The 24,204-nt window shown below is 45.6% G+C and overlaps 1 protein-coding gene across 1 annotated transcript; it reads left to right on the plus strand.

Annotated features, from left to right (window-relative positions):
* LOC109320867 (coiled-coil domain-containing protein 42 homolog) lies at positions 1 to 20,714 on the plus strand (the record flags this gene model as incomplete). Its single annotated transcript, XM_019551147.1, has 9 exons — positions 1 to 50; positions 1,929 to 1,974; positions 4,434 to 4,610; positions 5,136 to 5,293; positions 9,332 to 9,414; positions 14,168 to 14,340; positions 15,204 to 15,314; positions 18,544 to 18,660; positions 20,191 to 20,714. Coding segments are annotated over 9 exons (1,113 nt in total), but the record flags the coding sequence as incomplete, so codon positions are not given.
* Between the last annotated feature and the right edge of the window lie 3,490 nt (positions 20,715 to 24,204).

Here is a 24,204-nt window from a genome sequence, read left to right on the forward strand (position 1 = left end):
CTGGAAAACAGGCGGAGGAATGTTTTCGTGACCCAGCTCGGGGAGCACAGGTAAGGGAGCGCACTGGCACCACGCTGTATGCCCTCCAGTCTGAAGTCCAGAAAGGGTGTCTAAGGTGAAGGTGCCTGTGAGAGCTGATTGTCACAGCCGGGGTTGTCCCGCCCTGCCTGTTGCTAGGGAGTTCAGGGCTAGGAAATGAACGGGGTGCTTTAGGAGAAACCCGTCGGAGTAACTCCCAGGCCTGTGCTTGTGCAATGAACTGCATTGGGCCGGGACTTCCAGAAGCTGAGAAAGCCCTCGGGAGGATGCCTTGAAGGCAGATGGGTTGGTCAGACTGAAGCTGCCTTTCTCAACCCTAAAACATTCTTTGCTGCCCCTTAGCAGAGCTGTACATTTACTGCGTTTGGATCTGTGCTGCAGAAGTCAGTACGCTGGGTTGCCAGCCAAACTCAGAAGTTATAGAAGATAATATGGAGCCTGTCAAAAAGCCTGCCATGCATAATGTGACACAAATGCGCAACTGGTTGACTCTGCCCTGGAAAAGTCTAAGGCAGAGCTGGGAACTGGAATACATGCAGCTGCTGCATATGGATGCGTCTCCCGAATCCTGCTGTCCAGCTCTTTGTAACGTGCCCGTCATTGTGGTATCTGCCATCACAGTGTAGTTTTGACATACCTGCTTTATCTTAGCAATCTTTGTTCCATAACCCCCTACCTACCATATCTCTGACTTGCTGGCTATCTGAAAGAGCATAAAAGGTCAAGGATACATGGGCCTTCTCATATTTTTGGCAGCGATTTCTTTCTTACAACAAACCCTTTCAAAATAATTACAACATGCCAGACATGCCTATTAGTTCTAGTTCAGGGCCATGTCTATTGCTCTGTACTCAGAGATTCCAGTCCCAGTAAAACAGGGCTCAAGATGTCTAAGATTTATGACCCCAAACAGAACAACATGGAAAATGAAACTTGTGGCACTTATAGTAGGATTAATTCTGTAATAGAAACCTTCATTTTCAGCCCAAATCTGTCTGACTCATTCTGGCCATGGGAAAGTCACTTAACTGGGCCATGTCTCATTTTTTCTGTCTGTAAAACAAGAGTCCTATCCATCTATCCAACCAACTGGATGGATTCAAGGAGCTAATAATACTTTTGTTTTCTATAAAATGATTGTGAGGAGCATTGAGTTAATATTTTTTACAATGTTTGATTGGGGGCACTAAAGAGAATACCATTTGTTTAGGAAAGTGCTCAGAAACCTTTAACTTCCACACACATTAAGTATCATTCAAGGGCTCTCTAAATAACACTGAACTCAATTATCTACTATAAAAAGATGAAAATCTATTGGGATTTAAATCTGTGAAATTAGAAAAATTAGGTATTTTAAACTTAAGCTGGACTGAAGCTGAACTAAACTCTTAACTGCATAATGAGCTATATGGCACATATACATGCTATAAATGTAAAATATTAGTTGAAAGCCATCTATTGGCTGTTTTTTTTAAAGGCTGCAGTCAAATAACTTCCTGCCTTACACAAACATGGGACAATATTGGTGCAGTCATTAGCAGTGCAGTCATCCTCAACCAGGAAAGAGGCACACCAAGGACAGGTAGAAGCCCTGCAACATTGCCTTTAGACTGTAGGTAGAATTTGATGCACCAGTGATTAGTCCCTCTGCTCTAGGGAAAGATGACAGTAGAGATGATAAGTTGCTTCCAAGTGTGTTTACAAACAGAAAGCCAGTTAATACAGTTTTTGTTCAAGCAAAACTGAAAGCCAAAGGATGCTTTATACAACATGACAATGTGAAAACTGAGTAAGAATCTCAGGATTTGATCAATACTGCATACTGTGTGTCATATTCCTAGTACTGAGCTATGGACAGTCCTGATTAAGCCTATCATTTATTTTCCCAGGGAAGAAGAGGATAAAGATGTCACTTATATCCCCATCATCAATGAGGTTGGTTGTGCCCTTAATGCCTATTCCTTTGTGTCTCAGAATATCACAGGGAATATAATTATCTCCTTATTTGAGAGCTATGTCGTAATTCATAAACTAGGTATTGCCAACAGGATGCTTGGTCTGTGTCATCCAAGCTTATAACAACTGTTTCCACCTATATGGACAGTGTATAGACCTCATCAGGGTTAAGACATGTTGCTATAGCTCTGGAGAAGTGAGTTAAAGATTCTCTCTGGACTTTTGCCCAAGTAAAATCCTTTAGGTATCTGGATACCTGGCCATTCAGACTGGAGAGTCTGAGGTAGCTGGATGTGATGCTAGCCATATCATTCCCTTGTGTGCTGTCTGGGTGGAAGTTTAATTTTTTGATAGCCCTCATGCTTGTAGTTTGGTAGCTGGGTGAGCTGATATCCTGGCAGGTGTAAGTGCCCACACTTTTTCTACAAGGGTGCTTACACCCTACACCTACAAGAGCACTTACACCCTTTTTCTACAAGGAAATTACCGCAATTCTGTGTCTCAGTGACTGAGGTATTGTAATAACAAAGCTCAAGAAAAGCACTTAAAGGGATGCTGCATACAGTCAATCCAGAGTGTCTGTTCAAATGTGACATTATCAGCCCTGAGAAAGCCAAGTCATGCAGTTCTATATGTAGGGGACTTTGGCAAAAAAAACCTTGGTGGACCTTTTCATATACATAAATGCCAGAGGGCAGTTTCCCATGAACAGCACACCGACGGATCTCCAGAGGAGCAATGGGCCGGATGAGTGAAGGAAGAACGGGGCAACCCAGACAGCATCAGAGGTCCCCAAAGTGAGTATTGAGACGGTGGGCCTGGACAACGCCAAAGAGGGGGCGAAGAGCCGCGGACAACCTGGCTGGAGGGTGATCGGGGCGGGATCGCCGCCGAGGTCTTTGGACTCCGATAGAGGGGCCCGAGCTGGGCAATTAGTGGTTGACAGAGAGGAGCGCCTTCCTGCTCATAGGATCCCCAGACAGGAATCTGGTGGAGGGTCGGTTAGGGGTCGCTAGGACACTAGCGTCCCCGAGTGGGGGGGGGCACGAAGCACAGAGTTGCGCACGGTGGAGGGGCTTGTGATGAGGTTCCTAGAGAGGTGACAGCAGAGGCTCCCTTATAGGATAGGGTCAAGGTGCATGACCGCAAAATAGTCGTGCCCTACTGGCATTTGGGTCCAAGGACTGGAACAGCATCAGAAGCCTGCAGGGACAACCCTGGGAATGAGAAGGCGACGCATCACAGGAAGCATGAGGCCGGGGTGTAGGGGTGGTGGAGTCCTATGAGCAACCATCGGGCTGGGCCCAGGCTACTGAGGGACCCATGAACTAGCCCCGCCCACTAGGGAACATTAAGTCGTGGCAGGAGAGAGTGGGGTGGCAGCACGGGAAGAAGAACTACCCTGGTGACGATCAGGCCCAGAAGGGGCAGAGCCAACCGCAAGGAGAACAGAGCTGCCCTGGACTGGCTGGAGAAGGCCCGCTGGTTGCACTGATATTTTAATCAGAAAAATTATATATGCAACACCGACTAATTTGCTGACTTTTCGCCAGTTCTTGGATTCTCTGTTCCAACATGAACAGGAATTCTGATCCTCAGCTACACCAGTCTAACTCCACTCATCTCAATGGAATTATTCCTTCTTTCACCTGAGTAAGAAGGATGGAAACCAAGCACTAAATATATTGTTTCAGAAGCAAGACTGGGTACTTGAAATTATTATCTAGAAGGAAATAAATACAACTCATCTGATATGTAAAACCCCATTCACTGACACTTAGGCTGCCTATACATGTGCTCAGGGGTTGGGGAGCACGTTTTTATTAGAGCGGTTCCCAGAGATCCACTTTAATTAAAACGCCTCACCATCACATGTATTAAACCACTGCTTGTTTAAAATTGGCCACAGGACTCTTTATCCAAACCTCATTTGACAGGGTTTAGTTAAAGTTCCCCTGTAGCCATTTTAAACAAGCGGGGGTTTAATACACAAGATAGTGAGGCAATGCTAGTGCGTTCTAATTAGAATGCGGAGCAGGCTAAATGAATCGAGTCTCCTCCAATGTGTTCTAATTAGAACGCCACCAAGCGCTTGTATTGGCAGCCTTAATTTTGTTCCTGCCTGCAAAGTGATTCTTTCCCCACGTTGTGGCAGGTTAGGAACACTGGTTGACATTTTAGTTTGAATGTAGTAAAGGAAAGCTTTGTCCTTTGTTTCAACAGGATCAGGATTTGACTTGCAAATTGTAGCATATCTCCATTTCAGTCATTGCTTTAATATTTTAATCTGTGCCTCCAGGGTAAAGAGATGGTAAGTTTGATTATGGTCAAAATTTGAAGACCAAAAGTAACACTGCATCGAGTTTTTTTGTTTTTTTTAATGCAAGACCCATGGGCATTTCTTGTGTGCTGCCTTGATAAGCCAGTTCACTTTTTAGGCCCCCAGCAAGATTCTGGAGACTGATGCAAACACCCTGCAAAAAACCTTGGTTCTCAAGAAAGAGATTGAAGTTGATCGTGTCACAGCAGAGCTTATTGCTAAGAGGCAAGAGTTTAGAGAGCGGATGGAAGCTGTGGCCCGACGGAGAGCAGAGTTCACCAAAAAGCAACAGGATGTAAGCATTTCCCATCTATATTATGAGAAAGAAACCTTGAAACCCTTTCTTTTCTTATACCCAGGCCTCTGTTCCAGTTGTTTCTTTTGCAAATCTGCCTGTGGGTGTGGTGGAAGCAGTGATATATCTGAGCACTGGACAGTCTGCAATCTGATATTCCTCCAAGGGGACACAGTACACTCTGACTCTAACCACAGAACAGGAGGGTTTTTTGTATTGCTGTATCAGCAGTAAGGCCTCCAACTACTCCCCTTTCTGTGTTTGTTGTAAAAGAGATAGGGCTGGCTACAGTAGTGACATGACTGCTGGTGTCCATTATACTCTGGACACCTGATTCTCTATCTAAAAGCAACACATGGGAACAAACTAGAGGATTGGTAGATTGGCTAAAAGTTTATGAGCATAATGAAAATAAATCCATCAAGCTGCGCTTATGCAGACTTTTCACTGATTTTCATAGGTCGCTTCCCTGGTAGGGTGTGGCATCAGTTTGTTAAATGTGCCATCTCTTTTTTTTTTTGCCAGAGCAGGACTCAAGCTCTTAAATTTGACAAGTTTCTTAAGGACACTGCTGTGAAGAGGCAGTGTGCAGTCCAGAAATACCAAGTAGAAGCAAAGCTGAATGAAATGAAAGAGAGAGAAATAAATAAATTGGTTGCAGAGCTTGAAAAGCTGAGAGTCAGGTAAGTGACAGATCATCTGAGCTTAGCTACAGATTCCCCTTTCTACTGTCTGTTTATGGAGTTCTGCATTATTTCGCATGGGTTTTTCTGACATGTAAATAATGTTTGTGGCTTAGAAATCTAACTTTCAGGTTTGCAGTACAGTATCTTGTCTCTTCAGGTTCAAATAGTAACAAAAGCAATTCAGTTTCTCAGCCTTCTCAGGTAGGTAGTTTGAAATCCATGCAGTATACCAGCTGTAAAAATAGAGCTAAACTCAGGACAAGCCCTCCCTTTCAAACAGTGTCACATGGGTGAAAGCTGGATCTGAAAGTCCAGAATGTTGTGGGTTGGTACAGTTTTTGCTTAATGGTGATATTCAGGAGTCATAATCAAATAGCACTTTTCATAAGACCCAGATTTTCCATGGGCCCTTTGGCCACCATTTCCTTCCTTGCAGTCTGTAATTCTATTCTGTGGGCTGGTTTTACCATGTTCCACCCTAAACGGAAACTGCAGCTATTGCAACAGGCAACTATTGTGAACTTAGGCAACTATTTGTGAACAGTTTGAAAAATTAATGTCCCTCTCATTAGCTTGTGAGTGATAGTGGAAATAGGAGGCGGTCAGTAAGGATTATATCTTCCAATAAGGGCACAGAAGGAATACTGTGTGACTTAGGTGACAAAACAAAGAGCTTGAATGTTGTATGGTGTACTCAGAGTACTTCTAGGAACCACTTAGCAACAAACCCATGGGCTGGAAACTGTTTTTAATAAACACTGCTTGAACAATTAAGAATAGCAAACAAATATGCCAGTCAAATTATTTATGGATGTGTAAACATTGCTCTGAATATTGCTAATTATTCGTATTGCTGGAGCACCTTGGAGCTCCAGTCATGGACAGACTTCACTGTTCTAGGTGCTATACAAATGCAGAACAAAAAGACAGCCCTTGGCACTATAAGCTTGAGAATAAATTTTTAAACTATATGCATGCAGGTTCTGAAGCCCCAAAGGTTCCTGTTGGGAGCTGAAAACAAGGGGATATCTCCAAGTTCTATCAAAATAAACCACATCAGAAACCTCCCTTGTTAATAAAAATGGAAGTCCTGGAGAATTACTGCCTGACTCTACACGACCCAGTGATAGAGTGCTGGAGGTGGGAAAAATAAATCGTGTTGGATTGGTAGGATTGAGTAGGAAAAAAATTCTGCTTGTAGGAATTTGCATAACATATTATTTACTTAGTTATAACAACCAGGCAGTCATTTCCTAGCACAGGATTAAGCAGGATTTAAATTACTGTGGACTGACACAGGATTAAACTCCTATTCAAAACTTCTCAGATTCCTTCTCAAAATGAGTTAACATGATCAGGATCAACCCAAGAGAGGATTTATATTTCTAGAATGTAGGTGCTGCAGTGTCTAATTTCCAGGTCTTTGGCCTCCAGAGTTCATTATCTAAGCTCCCTATACAGTGCATGAGAATGGTGTACCTCGGAATAGTACTGCAAAGCACCCCCATGCTGAGGGTGAAGAACGCAGGAGCTAACTAATAGGAAACACTAAGAGCGTGGGTGTGCCTGCGTTGGGGGGCAAGCGGACAGGCATCTCTGTCCACAGGATCCAGAGCCTTGACTCCTTCCCTAAGGGTGGGCACTTACCCCTGTTCTTTGCAAGAACTAAGCACAGGTCACGATTTTCTTTCAAAACAGTGTTAGTAGTGCCCACCTTTTAGCAAAGGGCCTTGTTGTCAGACCAGTTCGCCAGGAAGTAGGAGGCCCAGGTTCTCTGTTCTCCTTGACCTGAGATGGCTCAGACCCCCGCCTTCCAGGATATCCAGTCACTACCTGGAAAGGGGATGGGCCTAGACAGTTTATGGGCTTTATAGGGACACGGGTTGGTGTCCTTTGGCATTGCTCTTTGGTGGGGATGGGTTGGGGAGTGTTATCATATTTCTTTTTAAAAGTGTTTAAACTGAATAATGTGCTTCTATGAAGCACTGGGAGGTGGAGAGGGCAATTAGGTTTTGCAGACAGCTACGGCCCTCCTGTGAGAGAGGAGGTATGGGTTTGGGAGGGACATTAATACAAGTGGTGGACTCCCTTGGATGTGAGGCAGAGGAGTGGGTAGAGCTGGGAAGGGATATGGGGAGAAAACATTGTTTATGGGGTTTTTTTATTTCTGAGGTAATGAATGGGGCCTAGGAAGTAAGGTTGGGCCGGGCAGGGGACATGCTACTAAGTCAGGCAGGAGAGTGGGGGTGGGATAGACTGATTTTGAATTTGGGGACATTTTTTGGTGAGTTTGTGGGGTTTTATACTATCTTATTTTAATATTGCATTCTGTTAATTATTGTAAGGCTCCCTGAGCCTTTTTTGTGAAGGTGGCGTATGCATCTGGTAAATGCATAAATAGGCTGCAGGGTATCTCGGGGTGGTGAAAAGGAGAGGGGCACTCTGCATGGGTCTGTGCTGCAAAGACTGTCAGAATCATGGGCTGGTGCACAAGGCATGAGCACAAGCAGCAGCACGTTTAAGGCACTGGGCTGGCAAGGGGGTGCCCTGGGTTCTGACTCCAGCCCTACAGGTTATTTTTCATTTTACATTCAGTGATGAAATACAGACAGTCCTGGATCCTTCACTTCCTTGGGCAGTGCTCTAAATCACTGTAAAGCAGGGTGGCGCTTGTGAGCAAGTGCAGAAGCAGAACTTGAGGCACTTAGAGAACTTCAGAGTCCAACATGGAGACATCTAGTAAGCTAAGAAATCTAAGGGGATAGGTGTCAGGGGTTTTCTGGATGGCAGAAGACTCCTTTAGTTGCCTGAGACCTTTACTGTGTCTCACAACTGCTGCTATTGGAAGGGTGTTTCAGAACTTCACTTCTCCAACTGTTGGAAATCTTTCTCCAATTACCAGCCTACCTTTTTTATGGTCAGTTTATATAGCCAGATATTCTTGTGCCAACATTGCTCTTTAGCTTAAAGATCTCTTCTCCCTTCCTATTGTTTATATTACTCATGTATGTATAGAGAGCTATTTTGTCTCCTCGCAGCCATTATTTTGGTAGGGCCTAGTAGCTATGCTAAACAAGCTCAGCTCTTTTGGGCTAGGGATAGAAATAAGACATAAACTGGTATAAGAGATTGGAAACTGGTTCAAATATGTAATGCAACAGAAGTTCATTGCACATAAACCGCTTGCAAAATGTCCAAAACTGATTTAAGATAAACCTGGATGGATGTTGTATCAGATTTAACTGATTTAGATTAAACCAGTTAATAAAACTTCTGTCCCAGATCCTCCTCAGATTCAAGTTAACTCATACTGCCCCCTCAAACCAGGATGCCTTGCGCCTCCCCACCCCACCCCCTTTGCAAGGTGGGTAGGCTAGCCCTGGCCCAAGCTGTCTGCTTCAGATGAACAGGAAGGTGTGCTCTAGGACCCCCCACACCTCCGGCTTCTGGCTAGACCACTGCAGGCATGTGGCTGCATTTCTGGAGTCAAAAGTGAATGTCTGTTCACTTGTTTATTGGTTCAATCTATGCAGTTTAGAGTAACCTAAGAAGTTTGAATTGATTCAGCCTCGGGCTTTTTGATTGTCTGTACTTAGCCTTAGTTTCCTGGCTGTTAGCTCTCTTAATCATCCTAGTAGCCCTTCTCTGCATCTGCTGTATTTTCACTTCAACTTTCTTTGAACATGGGTGGCAAGTATTGCATACAATATTACAGGTAGGCTGTCACTGAAGTGCTTTGTACAATGACATTACTACTTCCCTGTCTACTGGAAATATTTCTCCAGTAGTAGTAGTGGTACTAATAAATATTCAAAGAAATGTTGGGAAGCTGAACATTTGAGCACTTTTGGATCCTCAGAGGAAAGATACTATGTCATGTATAAGCAGAATCAATATTCATGTTGTTATAGGAATGCTTTTCCTGTGACAGTTTGCAACAAAATGCTTATTTGATGTAAAGGATTCACATAACGCATTTCATTTTCTCATTTGTTTTATTTGAACCTTCTTAAATATCATTGCTTATTTTTACAGGCAACAGAAACTGCAGAAGAAAGTGGAAAAATACAAAGTGTATGAGGATTTCCTACTGAAAATAACTGATAAGTTGCCTGACAGTAAGTGCTGCTGGTGCTTTTACTGTAATAATAGTAACTTTCACTGACTCCTTTTCACTGTATCCTTGCCAAGACATCTAGTCATCAGCAGTGGTGTGTGTCTTTAAAAATAAAGGTAATCCATGTGTGACAGACCTCCTGTCAGCTACTGTTCCCCAACCATTTCCTCTCTATTAAGCAGGACAGTGACCATCAGAGAGACACACTTGAGACAGGGCAGTGGGTTAGATCCATATTGTTGTGACCCATGCTGTTTTACTGGGTAGGCAGTATAAACATCAGTATACTGGGTGAATTAGTCTTCCTTGTAGGAGAAGAAAAGGTTGTAATGTTATTTTGGTCTTCTTGGCACTAGAAGGTTAGCATAATCCAACTGCTCTTTCCCTACAAGAACATACTGATTAAGTCTTGTCCAACTGTGAGGCAGCCTGGGGTGCAGGGTTTTTGTTGTTTCATTTATTGTGTACATTTATTTTCTGCTTTTGCCATGTAGTGCTTTGCTATTGAAGCAAAAGTCAGTGACGTGCACCTTATACTGGGAAAAAAATGTTCCAGGTTCTGGGTAGATCTTGTAACAGTTGGACTATGGTCCCCAAGGAAGCTCTGTATCCTGCACAGATAGGGTGCATCCAGACAAGCGTGCACGTGTAGTTTGCAGTGCCACAGACCTGTTTGTGGTGCGGTAAACTGCATGTGCCACACATGCAGGCATTCACCATGCTAATTTGCAGCATGGCAGGGTTTTTTGACACTTAGAGATCCCCATGTCAAAAAACCCACTAGACAAAAGCAGCATGGTGCACATGGCTGCAGCGTGTGCCACCTGAAACCTGAGCCTGGTCAGCCAGAGCCATACTTTGGCTGTTGGCCATGCTTCGTGAGCCTGGATCACCACTGCTGGAGGACCCCAGGTAAGGCTGCTGTGGCCAGCCCAGGTGCTGGCATCAGCCTTCCCTACCCAACCCAGAGCAACTTGCCACACATCAAAGCATGCATGCAGGGACATTCCCCAAAGACAAATATGTGGGACTGCTGGTTGTCTCCGAGGAGCACACTCTTCTGTTCATGGGGATGCACCCAGAAGCGCTATCCCTGTAGGAGGCAGATGCATTGCACCTGAGAAGTAGAGGAGTGATTGAGGGATGACATTGACAGAATTTAAGGGATGTTTAGGGGCATCCTCAGCCCAGTCTGTATCACTCTCCTTATGTGCTACAGCGGGGGTAGTCAACCTGTGATACTTGTGCCGGAAGTGGTATGTAAAGCCTCTGTGTGGCATGTGGCAGATCACGGACAGAACAGGCAGCACAGCAGCAGAGAGAGCTGGAGGCATAAAACAGAGCAGCACAGAGCACAAAGCAGGGAGTGGAAAGCAAAGCTACAGATTGGGCAGAAAGCAGAGCAGCAGATTGGGAAGAAGAAAGGAATCTTAGTGGCACTAAGGGAAGGTGCAGAACTAATTTGTGGCTCACCTGCCAAAAAAGGTCGGTTGCTATTGTATTAGAGAATCAGTGTTACAGTAGCAGATGCTCAAGCATTTCTCAACTGGCGGTTTGTAGCACCCAGGAGAGTCATGAAAGATATTTGGGGCAGTTGCGAGGTGCTGAAAATACTATTACACTATAAAGCAAATACAGTGTTACTTCCCCACTCTTCATACAGTCTTGTTTTTCAAGCACTATCAAAACACACAAATTCTGTAGGCCTTGGCACCTTTGCTTTTCTTTGTTTACTCAATGTGATGGTGTCATGAACATTTTTGCTATTGCCAAAGAAGTCAACCTGAAAGGATTGAGAAACAACTCTTCTGTCTCATAGAAGTGACGTTTTGGTGGCTACCAGCCATATAAGTACATTCAGTAAAGCCTGTGATTTGCATATCAGATAAAGCAGTTAGCTGCTGATTGATCATTTTTCAAAATTTCAAACCCTGCTTTGTTAACTGCATATTACTTGCAAAAGAAAATGTATTGAATGCATCTTCATAAATGTATAAACAATTCCAGCTGAGCCAGGTATTTCAGGTCTTGTTATTTTAGCCCATACTCCATTCTGAACTGATTCATAGATTCATAGATAATAGGGTTGGAAGGGACCTCATCAGATCGTCGAGTCCTGCCCCCTTCTCCAGGCAGGAAAGAGTGCTGGGGTCAGACAACCCCAGCCAGATGCTTATCCAATCTCCTCTTAAAAGACCCCCAAGGTAGGGGAAAACACCACCTCCCTTGGAAGCCCATTCCAGATTCTGGCAACCCTTACTGTGAAGAAGTTCTTCCTGATGTCTAACCTGAATCTGCTATGTTAGTTTGTGGCCATTATCTCTAATTACTCCAAGGGGTGCCCTGGTAACAGAGCATCTGCTATCCCTTGCTGTCCCCCACAATGAATTTGTAGATGGCCACAAGATCACCTCTCAGCCTTCTCTTGCAGAGGCTGATGAGATTTCAGGTCCCTCAACCTCTCTTCATAGGACCTATGCTGCAGGCCCCATACCATACGAGTGGCCCTCCTCTGGACCCTCTCAAGGTTATCCACAACTCTTGAAGCATGGCGCCCAAAACTGAACACAGTACTCCAGCTGCAGCCTCACCAGTGCTGCATAGAGGGGAAGTATCACCTCCCTAGACCTGTTTGTGATGCACCTGCTAATGCATAATCAAGTGCAGTTAGCTTTACTGATCAGTTCGTCACACTGACAACTCATGTTCATCTTGGAGTCAACTATGACTCCGAGATCCCTTTCTATTACACTGCCGCTGAGAGGGTCATCCCCCAGCCTGTAAGTGTGCTGGTGATTCCTTCTCCCTCGGTACAGCACTTTGCATTTGTCCTTGTTGAATTGCATCCTACTCTGCTATGCCCACTTACCCAGTTTGTCCAGATCTGGCTGGATTCATTCCCTGCCCACTACTGTATTTACTTTGCCCCATAATTTGTTGTCATCCACAAATTTGGACAGAGTGCTCTCCACGCCCTCATCCAAGTCACTGATGAAGACATTGAACAGCGCTGGTCCAAGGACTGAACCTTGGGGAACTCCGCTGCTCCCATCTTTCCAGGTCAATATTGAACCATTCACCACCACTCTCTGGGTGTGTCCCTTTAGCCAATTTGCCACCTGCCTGACCATGTAATCATCTACATCACAGCCATTCAGTTCTTTTATGAGAATACGATGAGATACCGTATCAAAGGCTTTTGTAAAATCCAGGTAGATGATATCTACCTCATTCCCTGCATCTAAGCATTTTGTGACCTGGTCATAAAAAGAAACAAGGTTAGTCAAGCAGGATCTACCTGCTCTGAACCTGTGCTGGTTGCCCATCAGCATTATTTTTCCTGCTGGACTCCCACAAATGTGATCCTAAATAATTTTTTCAAAGGTTTTCCCAAGGATAGAGGTCAGGGTAACTGGCCACCTGGATCCTCCTTCCTCCCCTTCTTGAAAATAGGGACCATGCCAAGAGTGCTCAAACAACCATGCCAGTGGTTCTGCAATGACACTGGCTAATTCCTTCAGCACCCTTGGGTGAAGATCATCCGGGCCTGCTGACTTAAACACATCCAGCCCCTCCAAGTGGGCTGCACAATTTAAAAGGGATGTGGAGAAGCTTGAGAGAGTCCAGAGGAGAGCCACACGCATGATCAGAGGTCAGGAAAACAGGCCTTATGATAAGAGGCTGAGAGCTACGGGTCTCTTCAGCCTGGAAAAGCTCAGGCTCGGGGGCGACCTGGTGGCTGCCTATATAAGGTGTGTACATCAGGATCTGAGGGAATGCCTGTTCACCAGAGCGCCCCATGGGATGACAAGGTCAAACGGTCACAAACTTCTCCAAGACCATTTCAGGTTGGACATAAGGAAGAACTTCTTTACAGTCCGAGCCCCCAAGGCCTGGAACAAACTGATGCCAGAGGTGGTGCATGCACCTACTCTGGACTCCTTTAAGAGTCAATTGGACATTTATCTTGCTGGGATCCTGTGATACTGACTTCTTGCCCCTGGGGCTTGGGGTTGGACTCGATGATCTATGAAATCCCCCTTCCTTGAAATGCACTGCATCATTGCAACAGTTGTTCAAAACCTTGAAACACCCTCATGGGAAAAAATCACTAAAGCCATTTAATTTTCCCACGCTACATTGTACTATGCTATACTATACTACATTACACTAGACGTTCAGAAAGAGAAAGAAGTGAGTTTTGTGCTTTCCTGTGATATAACTATTACAATGTTGCCAACTCTCACAATTTTATCCTCTCATGCCTTTTTCTTCTTTTCTTAAAGCCACGGTTCTTGCAATCAGCTTATTATGTAACCGTCTCAGCTTGCATTAAAAAAGGCAATTTAAATAAAGCCCTTGTGGCTGAAAAACTTCAAAATGTGAAGGAAAAGAATTCCAAATGTATTTTTTAACATTGCTTGATTTTGTGAGTTATTCTCATGATTTTGGAAGGGTAGGGGGCATATGTGTTCTGACTCATTTGATTTGGAAGCTTCTAGTTGGCAAATTCAGAGTCCATTTCCTTGGAAGAAAGATTACTACAATGAAAATATTAGCTTATGCACAGGACCTGGCCCTATAAGGAACCTGCAAGGTACTGCCATCTCTTGGGAAGTGTAAAAGTTGCCAATATACAAAGTTCCATAAAGGGTCAGGCTTGTAACTGGTAAAGGAGGGGAAATAACATGCCTCTGATACATGATTGATAAGGTACTTCAGTACCCTTTTTGTGAAGTATTTTCCTTCTACAGACTACCTGGAATATGGTGAAGAGTCTCTGGTAAGAGCTATCATCAGGAGGCACGAGACACTGTCAGCTACAAATCAGAGCTTGATAAAAAACTTGATCGCCTTGTCAGATGACTATGAAGAAGGCCAGCATGACCTTGAAGCCTTGCAACGGGAACACGACACCAGAAAACTTGTAATGTTTTGAGTATTTTATTTACAGTATACGGAATGGGGCTTGATCCAAAATAGTTAAGGCACTTGACAGCCTGATACAGCGAGGTGCTGAGCTACACCCTGTGGTGCTGTTGGGTAATATGGAATCCATCTATCATGGCTGGGCAGGACAGAGGTTTTTGAAATACTGCAGATCAGATGCACAAAGAACACTCCTGTCATGTGAAGCAGGACAAATTCTCAGATAGCAGTGTCAGTCTCTGCAGCGCATTCTGCACTTTATCCTCCATTATACATTTCCTAAAGCTGTCAGGTTGGTTCCTGGGTGGCGACCACATGTAGGAGGTGTACAGTAGTGATCCCTAGCATGAATCTCAGAACACAGCTTTGAGCTATGCTCACAAACTGTTGCTGCTAAAGCAGATTTCTTCTGTAGAAAAGTTCCTCTGGGCATTTTAGTTTTAATGATTTAAATTGAATGTAACAGGTCTTATCCATTTTGTAGGGGCTGATCAAGATCCCCACAGGGAAGAGAAGGAGGTAGAGTAAGAACCACAATGTATAACCACAATGTACTATTCCAAGGTTTCCCTGAATAGACTTGCTGGCTAGGAGAGTGAATGCCCATGTAGCAATGCTGGCAAAACTGCTGGCTTTTACAACTCTTGTTGACAGGTCTAGATTGTACTTGCCAGTGCAGCTCCAGAGATGGGAGAAAACTCCCCACTAAATATGATTCTGTTGTTAGCATAATACGTACTGTGTAAAGTGCTTTGTGATCTGTTCAGCTGAACACCAGTATGTAGATGAAAGGTATTAGGTAGACATTCTTCTTCTAGGAGAAGAGCATCCATAGTGAACATTCTTGTTTTCTTTACCCAGATGCTGATTAGTGAACTCTCTGAACTTCAGATAAAGAGCAACAGAATACAGGAGAAAAATAAGCAGTTGGAATTGAATATTAGGCATAATAAAGGGTACTTCAGAAGCCAGGTAAGTTTGCTAGGTGCTCTTTCCATTGCTTCTGGCAGAATATGAACTGTCGATAAAATGGAGCAGGGATATTGAAAATTGCAAATGAAAATCCTGTGCAGCTTTCTCCCCTACTGCAAGCACAGTGGCTCATTACTAGACTACATAATGTTTTCAGTGTAAGTTCTAATTTTGTGAGGTTTCAAAACACATTGGCCAAGGTACAGTTCTGAAAATGAGATGCTGGGAATGTGCAGCAGTGACATTTCCAAACACCCTTGGTGATAGTAACAGGGAAACTCAGTAACTTGGCTGGAACACAAGGAAGATCACAAACAGACAATAAAGCTCTGCATCTCTTTCTGCTGAAGTCAAGTTGGGGCAGCTGCCCCTGAGTTCAGTTGCAAGAGAATCAGGTGTGGCATTTGCTATCTTTACCATAGTTTAGGGGTTGGGCACCTTTTGCCACCATAGGCCACTGCTTGTGACCCAGCCTCATCGTAGGCCTGCACCTGCTCCTGTACCTCCTGGCAATCAACAGATGCTGCAAAGGGAATAGATAGAAAAAAGGCAGGAGCCAGTATGCTGGGGATGTCTCCCAAACTGCAGTAGAGAGAACAAACAGGGCATGGCAAGCAATAGGCCCTTCAGGATGCCTCCTGTGCTACTGTGGCTGGAGCATGCTGCTGATTTCTTGAGCTGCCACAGTTAGGATCCAGCCTATTCAGGGGCGGGATGTGGCCTGGAGGCTGTAGGCTGCCGACCTCTGCCATTGTTCATAGGGCTTGTCCATATTGCAAAATCCTCAGCGCTTTTCAAGGAGAAGACTGCAGGCCTTATCTACACTAAAAAGTTCCCACAGTTAAAACCAGCTGTCACCGGCCACTAGTGTTGCTGCATGTCTGCAAATCCCAAGTATAGGAAAGTTGTGGTAACTGGCAAGTGCACTGGAGATCTTTTTTAAACACCAATGGCCTGCCCCGTATAAAGTAGTGGTTTGGCCGTTTATGCTAGGGGTTTGCACTGTTGATCATGGATACTCAGAGTGGCTGAAATCCTCAGTTTAGATAATGCCTTTGACACCCTCTTCTCCCCCACCACACACAATCACCCACCTGACACCTGGACAGACACTTTCATTCCAGCTCCTGAACAATGGATGGTCTCTCTTCCTTCTCTACAATATCTGATGGCTTCTTTATCTGATAGCACCATTGAGCATTTGCTGCTGCTGTTGGTCTGGCATAGCTGCAGTGGAAGAGTGTTCTAGTAAAGACACATTAGACATATGCCTCCAGAAAGTCTTTTGCTGTAAACATAGTTAAGACACCTCCTCAGAAGGCATTAGCTAACCAACAGAAGCTTTCTTTTCTTGACATAGCTGCATCCTTATGAGGGGTTTCAGTGGCACAGTGTTACAGGGGGAGCTGTTCACATGTTTAGCTGACTTAACTACGGCAGTAAAACTTTGACTCTTCGTACATGTTAATTTAAGGTAGCTCCTAGAGCTCTTAGCCCCTGGATTGTCCACACATTAACACGTTAAACTAGTTTTAAGTACTCTTGGGTGGCTTAAAGTTATGCCACCTCAGCCTAACTCTCTCTCTGATCCATGGGCGACTGGTGCCACCTTAGTCAGGGGGGCACACGCCCCCCCACAGTGACCAGTCAGTGACTGGGGGGGCTCCCCCCCGTGACCAATCTCGCTGACCGGAGAGGGGGGGAGGGGCACCAGTGCTCCCGCCTGCCCCTCATGCCCATCACCTAAGTGGCAAGTGTGGCTGGTCAGGAGGTGCACATCTACCCCCTATGTATCACCAGTGCTCAGATCTGTGTAACCTAGCTTGTGTAACCTTAATGAGTAGCCACTCTAAGCTACTGTGAACACTATCCCCACCCCTATCCTCTGCTGGCCCAGATTAGGCCTATTGCCCTCCCCTGCCCCCCCCCAACCATCAGACCACTTCCCCCTGCCCCTGTCCCCCAGCAGCCCTGATCAGCCTGCTGTACCCCAGCCCTCCAGATCCCCTCTCACATCTCCCCCCTCTTCTCCCCTTCAGTCCTGGCTTACTTTGTTATCCTAGGAGAGCAGACAGGGAATGGACACCTGCCTGCCTGGCCACTGCCCCCACTGTGGGCAGGCAGCCACAGGTAAGCCGGGGGGGGCGGGTTTCAGATGAGCCATGAGGGCCAAGGTGGGAGGGGGGGGCACAGGGGAAGCTCTGGGGGATGGGGAGGACTGGAGAGAAGCCCAAGGGGTGCAGAGAGGAACCACAAGCAGCCAGGGGCAGCCCCAGAGTAGAGGGGAACAGGGGAACTTGGGGATGGCAATGGGCAGGTACAAACCCAGAAAGGGAAGAGAGGGTTTGGGGGGGGATTCTTATCTGTAAGTCCTCAAGGCCCCTGCTGGCTTGAGCATGTGGCTAGTCCGAACTCAAGCTAACGCTAATACTGATCAACATTTGAGCAGCTCAGAGTGTAACATGTAACAAGGCCCTTTGTTGAGTAGACCTGGCCTGAGTTGCTGTGCAGCTCTCCCTTTCTTGAACTCCTCCCTTTTGATATACTGTCCTATTTCCCTCACTAGCCCTTCAGCTTCAACCTAATTTCCTTACAGTTTTGCCATTCCCAGAGCATTGCCCAAATTTTCCCTTCTCTCCAACCCTTCAGCTGCTGGAGAATCTGTACCCTGTCTACAATGTGGTTTTTCCCTGCCTCAGCTGATATATGGCATCTTTAACTAGTGCTGCTTTCTCTCATGTTCCAAAGAATCAGCCAAGATGGCAGGAGGGAGCTGCGCTCAGCAGGCCCGTGGGCTCAGAAAACATAGGCAACGGTGGCAGGGGCTTGCAAGTAGCAACGGTGGAGTGACCCCTTATCTCACTATTCCCAGAAGAGAGGGTATTTTGGGGAAAGGCAAAACAATAGTTGGAAGAGGGATTTATATGGGCGAGATGGAGGTGGTTACAGTTGCTGAGTCTTGAGGGTTTACACCTTGTCATGCAAGAGCCAGAATCAGGAGGGAAACCTGAAGCTGGGGCAGCACAGCAGAACCAAGTCATAGGGTGGGGGAAATCAGGGCAGAAAGGTAGCAGCACATGTGGAGAAAAAGCTGGATCTCACTAGGATTGTTACAGAGCTGAAATCCTCTAACATTGAATGGAATTCCCTCTTCACATGGTAGCAACTCCAGGTTTATGTAAAATGCTTTGTGGGGCAAAATTCATTCATGTCTTCTATACCATTGCAGAGTCAAGAACTAGGCAGCCTGTGGTTAGCTATCTCCAACTTGGCTGAGCAGTGCCACATGCCGCACTATGGTCGCTTACAGGAAATGGGATTGTTGTCAAAGCTGGATATGATCCAAGTAAGTTACCAAACTGCTGCAGGATTAAAAACAAACTACTACAGAGAGTACACTGGCTGCTTCTAAGGGTGTGCAGATTTTTTGGACAGCTAAAATCCAAGAGATTCTAATGTCTTCTTCAATTGACTGTGGCTATGTACTTTGGAGCCTTTCAGCAAACGCTGCACCCATGTGAACTAGAAACGTATGTAAAGGTTACTTATATAGACAGTGGGAGACGGCCTCTCTCTCAGAATGTGGAACTGAGACTCAGAAGATCTGAGTTCTGTTCTGGCTGTACCAAGGACTTATAATTTCACTTTCGGTAAATCTTTTAGTGTCCTTGTGCTTCAGTTTCCCCATTTATAAAATTGGAATCATAATGTTTTCCCACTGCTGAAGTGACCTCTGAAGTTCAGTCAACTAACACACGTAAAACAATTGAGATCCCAGGATATAAGGTATTCTAGAAGAGCTAAATATTATCATTATTGATAATAGATGTGCAAAGTAATTATGAAAGAGTCCTAGTCTCATCTTGCTGCCAGACTGTAACATTCTTATGAACAGACTAAACCCCTTTGAGTATCTGACTGCAGACAGTATATAAAGGCAGGACAGGGAGACTTGTAGTCTTTGGCTGAGCAATGTCAGAACATGTTCTTCAGAGCAGATCTTTCTAGGACTTGGCCCTCTGGGAACATAGGCCCATGGTGGAGAATGTCACAGAAGAAAGCTTTAGGACTTAGTCAGCTAGAATAAATCAATCCTTATGGAGACTGTTTATCTTAATATGGACATTGCTAGAAAGGGAGAACCATGATGATTTTTCCAGTAATACTTGAAGTGCTTTTTCATGTCTCTCCCCCAAAGCCCTTTATTAAAGTAGGTTAACAGAATAATTCCTCCTTTTTAAAAATAAGACAATGGAGGCCCAGACTTGTCAGTGGGAGGCAGCAGTAGAAACAGAAATAAAATCCATGGAGTAATTAAGTGTGTATTGTAGCTTTGGTGCAGTGACAGTTTACACTGGCTGAGGATCTGGCTGTTAGCATCTCTGACCCAAATTAAGAAAAGGTCTTAGGTGCCCAATGTAAAACTAAGACAAATGTCGGTCTTAGTGAATTGTTCACCCATGTCACCTATGTGAACAATTGACAAAAACCCACCTAATAGCTTAACATCTATTAGAAGGTATAGGCACCAAAACATCTGCTATGAGAGTTACTTAAACACCTAAACTCTGTTACTGTCTGCACCACTGAGGTCCCATCACTGTTGCTAGTCTGCATATCTTGGCACATCTTGCCCACAGGCCATGTGGAATGCACAGACTAGGCACCCATGCACCTAAGTCCTTTAGGGTGGGCCCTGTTCAGTATGCCTGCTGAGCTCACACCACCGTGCTCTTCACAAACTCTGGAAGAGAGGCAGGATTCTAGACTCGACCCTCTCTTAGTGTTTCCAGTGGTAGTCCGTTGATCAGTGCACTCGGAAGTTCTATCATAGTGAGTGTCTGTATTGAAGATGCTTCTCTTTTTCTGTTACCAGGAATACATTCTAGAAAAAATGCAAATTGAGCAGTTAGCAACACAGACTGATGGATCCAGAATGTTGCAGTCTAGTCTCAGGACAAAAACACAGCACAGAAAAATAGGAGCCACCAAGGAGAAGTCACAAAGCCAAGTTCCAGCTGGCAATGGTGGCATAATACAAACTCCTAAAAATAAATGGAAAGTATCAGTGTGATACCTTTAAACTAATGTACTGTGGTTTCCAAAATAACAGAACAGATGAAATCTGGAAGGTTAAATATCGGGCTTCTTGACTTTTCTTAATGTAAACAGCTCCTTTCCGCTGCTTTCATTTTTCTTCCATGCACATGGCTGTTTGGCACTGGGGAGCAGTCATTGGACAGTAGGTCTAAAGTTGAAGGAAACATGCTGAAAAATAAATAAAGTATTTCATAAATGAGCAGCAGCAGCAGCATTACACTGATCCTGCTACATGTACAGATACATAGGATAAATATATGTATACCTATGATATGATTAAAAATCGGTTACTATATTTCATTTGTCTCTGGAAATGATTTACAGCCTGTGATGTTAATTAATTCATTGCTTGTAAAACATAGTTTGGTCCTCCACTGAAATTAGCTATGTAATTAGAAATTATTACCATGCTCCAATGGTTTTTTGTGTGTGATTAATTTGAAATTACATCAGGGAATGAGTTCTAAGTTACACGGCTTCATAGCAGCTGCAGATCTGGTTGATGGTTTTCAAAGTTATAACAAGGCATATTCAGTTCCCTGTTGCCATGTACTTTATGTAGATAGCTATGCTGGTGCAGAGTAGATGTAAAGCACTATCAAATTAGAACAGAAGCACTTAACATCCCTTAGCATTTGTTTTATGCTATTGCAAATGACTACTGGGGAAGCCCAAGATCTCTACACAGCACTCATCCTATAAGGAAAAAATGGTAATGAATATCTTTTAAATAGGGGTGTGCCCATAAGAAAGGTAGAAATAGAGGCTACAAATCTAGAGGCCTTAAATGTAGATAAATATCAGTTCAATACTAGCCTTAAACATCTTGGCCTTTGACTCAGTTCCAAGTAGAATATCAGTTTTGTGGCTTAGCTATTCAGCTCCCTTGCAAGACCTGTTCTTGCATGACTCAGGTAAGGAATGAACGAACTAATAATAGCTACATGAAAGAACAGAAGAAACTGTTAATATTTAATTATTACTTTGCAATTGTGTGTTTATCCTTCCTACCCTTCATCTGTTGTTTGTCTTCTTGGATTGTGGGTCTTGTTATCTCTCTGTGCCTCCGTTTCCCCACCATTCCTACCTTTTAAAGGTAGGGACTAGGCTTATCCGAATAATATCTGCCCAAAGGCTTTGGCATTGGTTGATCCACAGGCTCTGCTGAGTGACTGACCCTGGGTGCTGTCAGAGGGACATGAGGAAGGCAAGTAGAGTCCATACAGTGAGTCTATGAAAGAAAGAAAAGGATGGAAAGAGCGGAGGGAAGAATCAAAGCATTTTTATTGATTCATGTATTTAGAGACATGATTCAGAAATAGTTTATCCATGAAAAACAGTGGTTCTGCCAAGGTCAGGAACTTGTGGGGTAAGACACCCTCTAAAAGGGGCAGCCAAGCACATGAAAGTTCTGTGGGGCTTCATTTACTAGGACTAACTGATGCACTTGGCTATATCCAAGCAAATGCGGAGTCAACTCCATACACCTTGATCATTCAGACCTCCTGTCTCTCTCTTCTTTATTCTCTTCTCCAGCATATGGAGATACTAGGAGTTTCATTTGTGCATTACACTGTCTGTGTTTCTCACAGTGAGTTTTACAGATGAGAAAATTAATGGGGCGTCATTTAGGTGAGAAAGCTGCAGTACATCATTCCTCATTTAAATCATGCAAAATAGAGCTAGCTCAAAATTTACTATTGAGATTGCTTTTGGTGGAAAATTGGGATTTTAACTAAACTCTTTTTGGCAAAAAAAATGTGTAATTTTCAAAGAGCACATTTTTCTTTGACATTCTTTACAAAACAAGACCCTTTTATTGTCTTCAAAAAGTTTTCCACACTAAATATTTATTTTTTCTTCTAAATAAGAGTTATTATTCATACTTTTTGTCTCATTCTGCTCTCCACCACATCTCCCTTCCTGTTTATTTCCCTTTTCACTGAATTAACCGTGGGAAAACAAATATTTGGACCAGCGCCAATTCAGAAACATATAGGGTGGGATTCTAGCCCCCCAGGGAGAGAGAGAGGTAAGAGGGGGTACTCACCAGTCCCCCTCCAGTAGGGCAGGGCCCCCCTTGCCTGAGAGCAGCTTCCTCGACAGCAGGCCCACTGCGCATACGTGCAGTTTAAAAGGACCTGCCAATGTCAAAAAAGCCCCAGTTAGGCTCCGGAGTGGCGAGAGATGCACAGGTGAAAGCCCACCACGCCCCCACTCCCCCAAGGCCCCCCAGACACCCTCCAACAGCCAGCCCCCTGCCGACCCCCAGCACAGCTGGAGGTAAGCAGGGCCTGTGGTGGGGAGGTTAACCCCTTAGTGAGTGGGAGGAGGCGGCTGAGTGGAGCCGGGCCGGGTCTCACCCCACCCAGGCCCCTACTTCACCCAGCCCCCCAGGAAGCCACGCAACTGGAGCCACGCAAACAGGCTGCGCAAACAGGTGCGCTTGTCTGCTGGCACGTGAGTGCAGAGTTTGCGCAGGAGGGTGCACGGGAGGGCTGAGGCCCTGCCTGCGAGCCCCCTAGGATAGACATTCCAGCTGTAGCCAGCCTACCAGAGACATGACACAAATGGGCACATGCTGCACTGTGGCCCCCCCCGGCACCTCGGAGACGGCCACCCAGACGGAGCCCCTGGCTCTCGGCTGTGGGGGCTGCCTGTCCCTTTTTCAGGCTCTGGGGCCCAGGAGCATGGCCACCTCCCCTTGCGGGGTCTGCTCCCTTTTGGGGTCTCTGGTTCACCAGCTGGAGGAGCTCCAGGCCGCAGTCCGGAGACTACATGCCATCAGGTACTGTGAGCAGGAGATCAACTCCTGCCAGGCCCTTCTCCCCCAGGAGCCAGAGGCTAGACCACGATCTCCCTCCAGGACAAAGGAGAACTCCGGGACCTCCCACTCTGTCCAGTCAGGGGCATGGACCAAGGTGGTCAAGGGCCCGAAGGCCCGCTGCACCAAGGCCCCTCCCTCACCGGAGCTTAGCAACAGGTACGCACCTCTTGCTGCTCCAGCAGAGCCTGCCAAGTTGCCAGCTCCCACAGGCAACACAGGCCCAACTGCAGCTACCACCCCTGCTCTCCTCAAGACAAAACGTAAGGTGTTTGTTGTGGGAGACTCCATCCTGAGGGGGCAATCTGCCGCCCCGACCCCTTAGCCCAGGAAGTCTTCTGCTTCCCGGAGGCCCACATCTGGGACATTGCAGAGGGGATCCCTAAGCTCCTCCAGCCCACAGACCACTATCCTATGCTCCTTATTCATGTGGGCACCAATGACATGACTCAGAGTGCTCCCAGCCAGGTCATGAGGCGCTACAGGGATTTGGGAGCGGGGCTAAAGGGTCTGGGGGCACAGGTGGTGTTCTCATCGATCCTCCCAGTCTCGGGCTATGGGCTGAGGAGAGAGAGGAGGATCCACGTAGTGAACCACAGACTGCGGCTCTGGTGTCATCAGAAAGGCTTTGGCTTCCATGACCACAGACCACTCTTTGGCGAGAGAAGCAGCGAGCTGCTGGGAAGAGATGGCCTCCACCTCTCTCCCCTGGGGAGGAAGCCCTTCTCAGCCAGACTGGCTGACCTGCTCCACCGGGCTTTAAACTAAGCTCGTTGGGAAACAGGAGGACTACCGCCACTGCTGGCCTGCTGAGCAACCCTTGCAAAGCCAGCAGGCCAAGGCACTTAAGGGAGCCCACCCCTGCCCCAGCCCTGGTACAATCTGTGGGCAAGGCAAGAGCCTCCAAGGGGACACTTGCCTGCCTGTACACAAATGCCAGGAGCTTGGGGAATAAGCAGGAGGAGC

The sequence above is a fragment of the Crocodylus porosus genome, unplaced genomic scaffold, assembly GCF_001723895.1.
Source record: "Crocodylus porosus isolate Cpor-Errol unplaced genomic scaffold, CroPor_comp1, whole genome shotgun sequence".
Taxonomy (NCBI): domain Eukaryota; kingdom Metazoa; phylum Chordata; order Crocodylia; family Crocodylidae; genus Crocodylus; species Crocodylus porosus.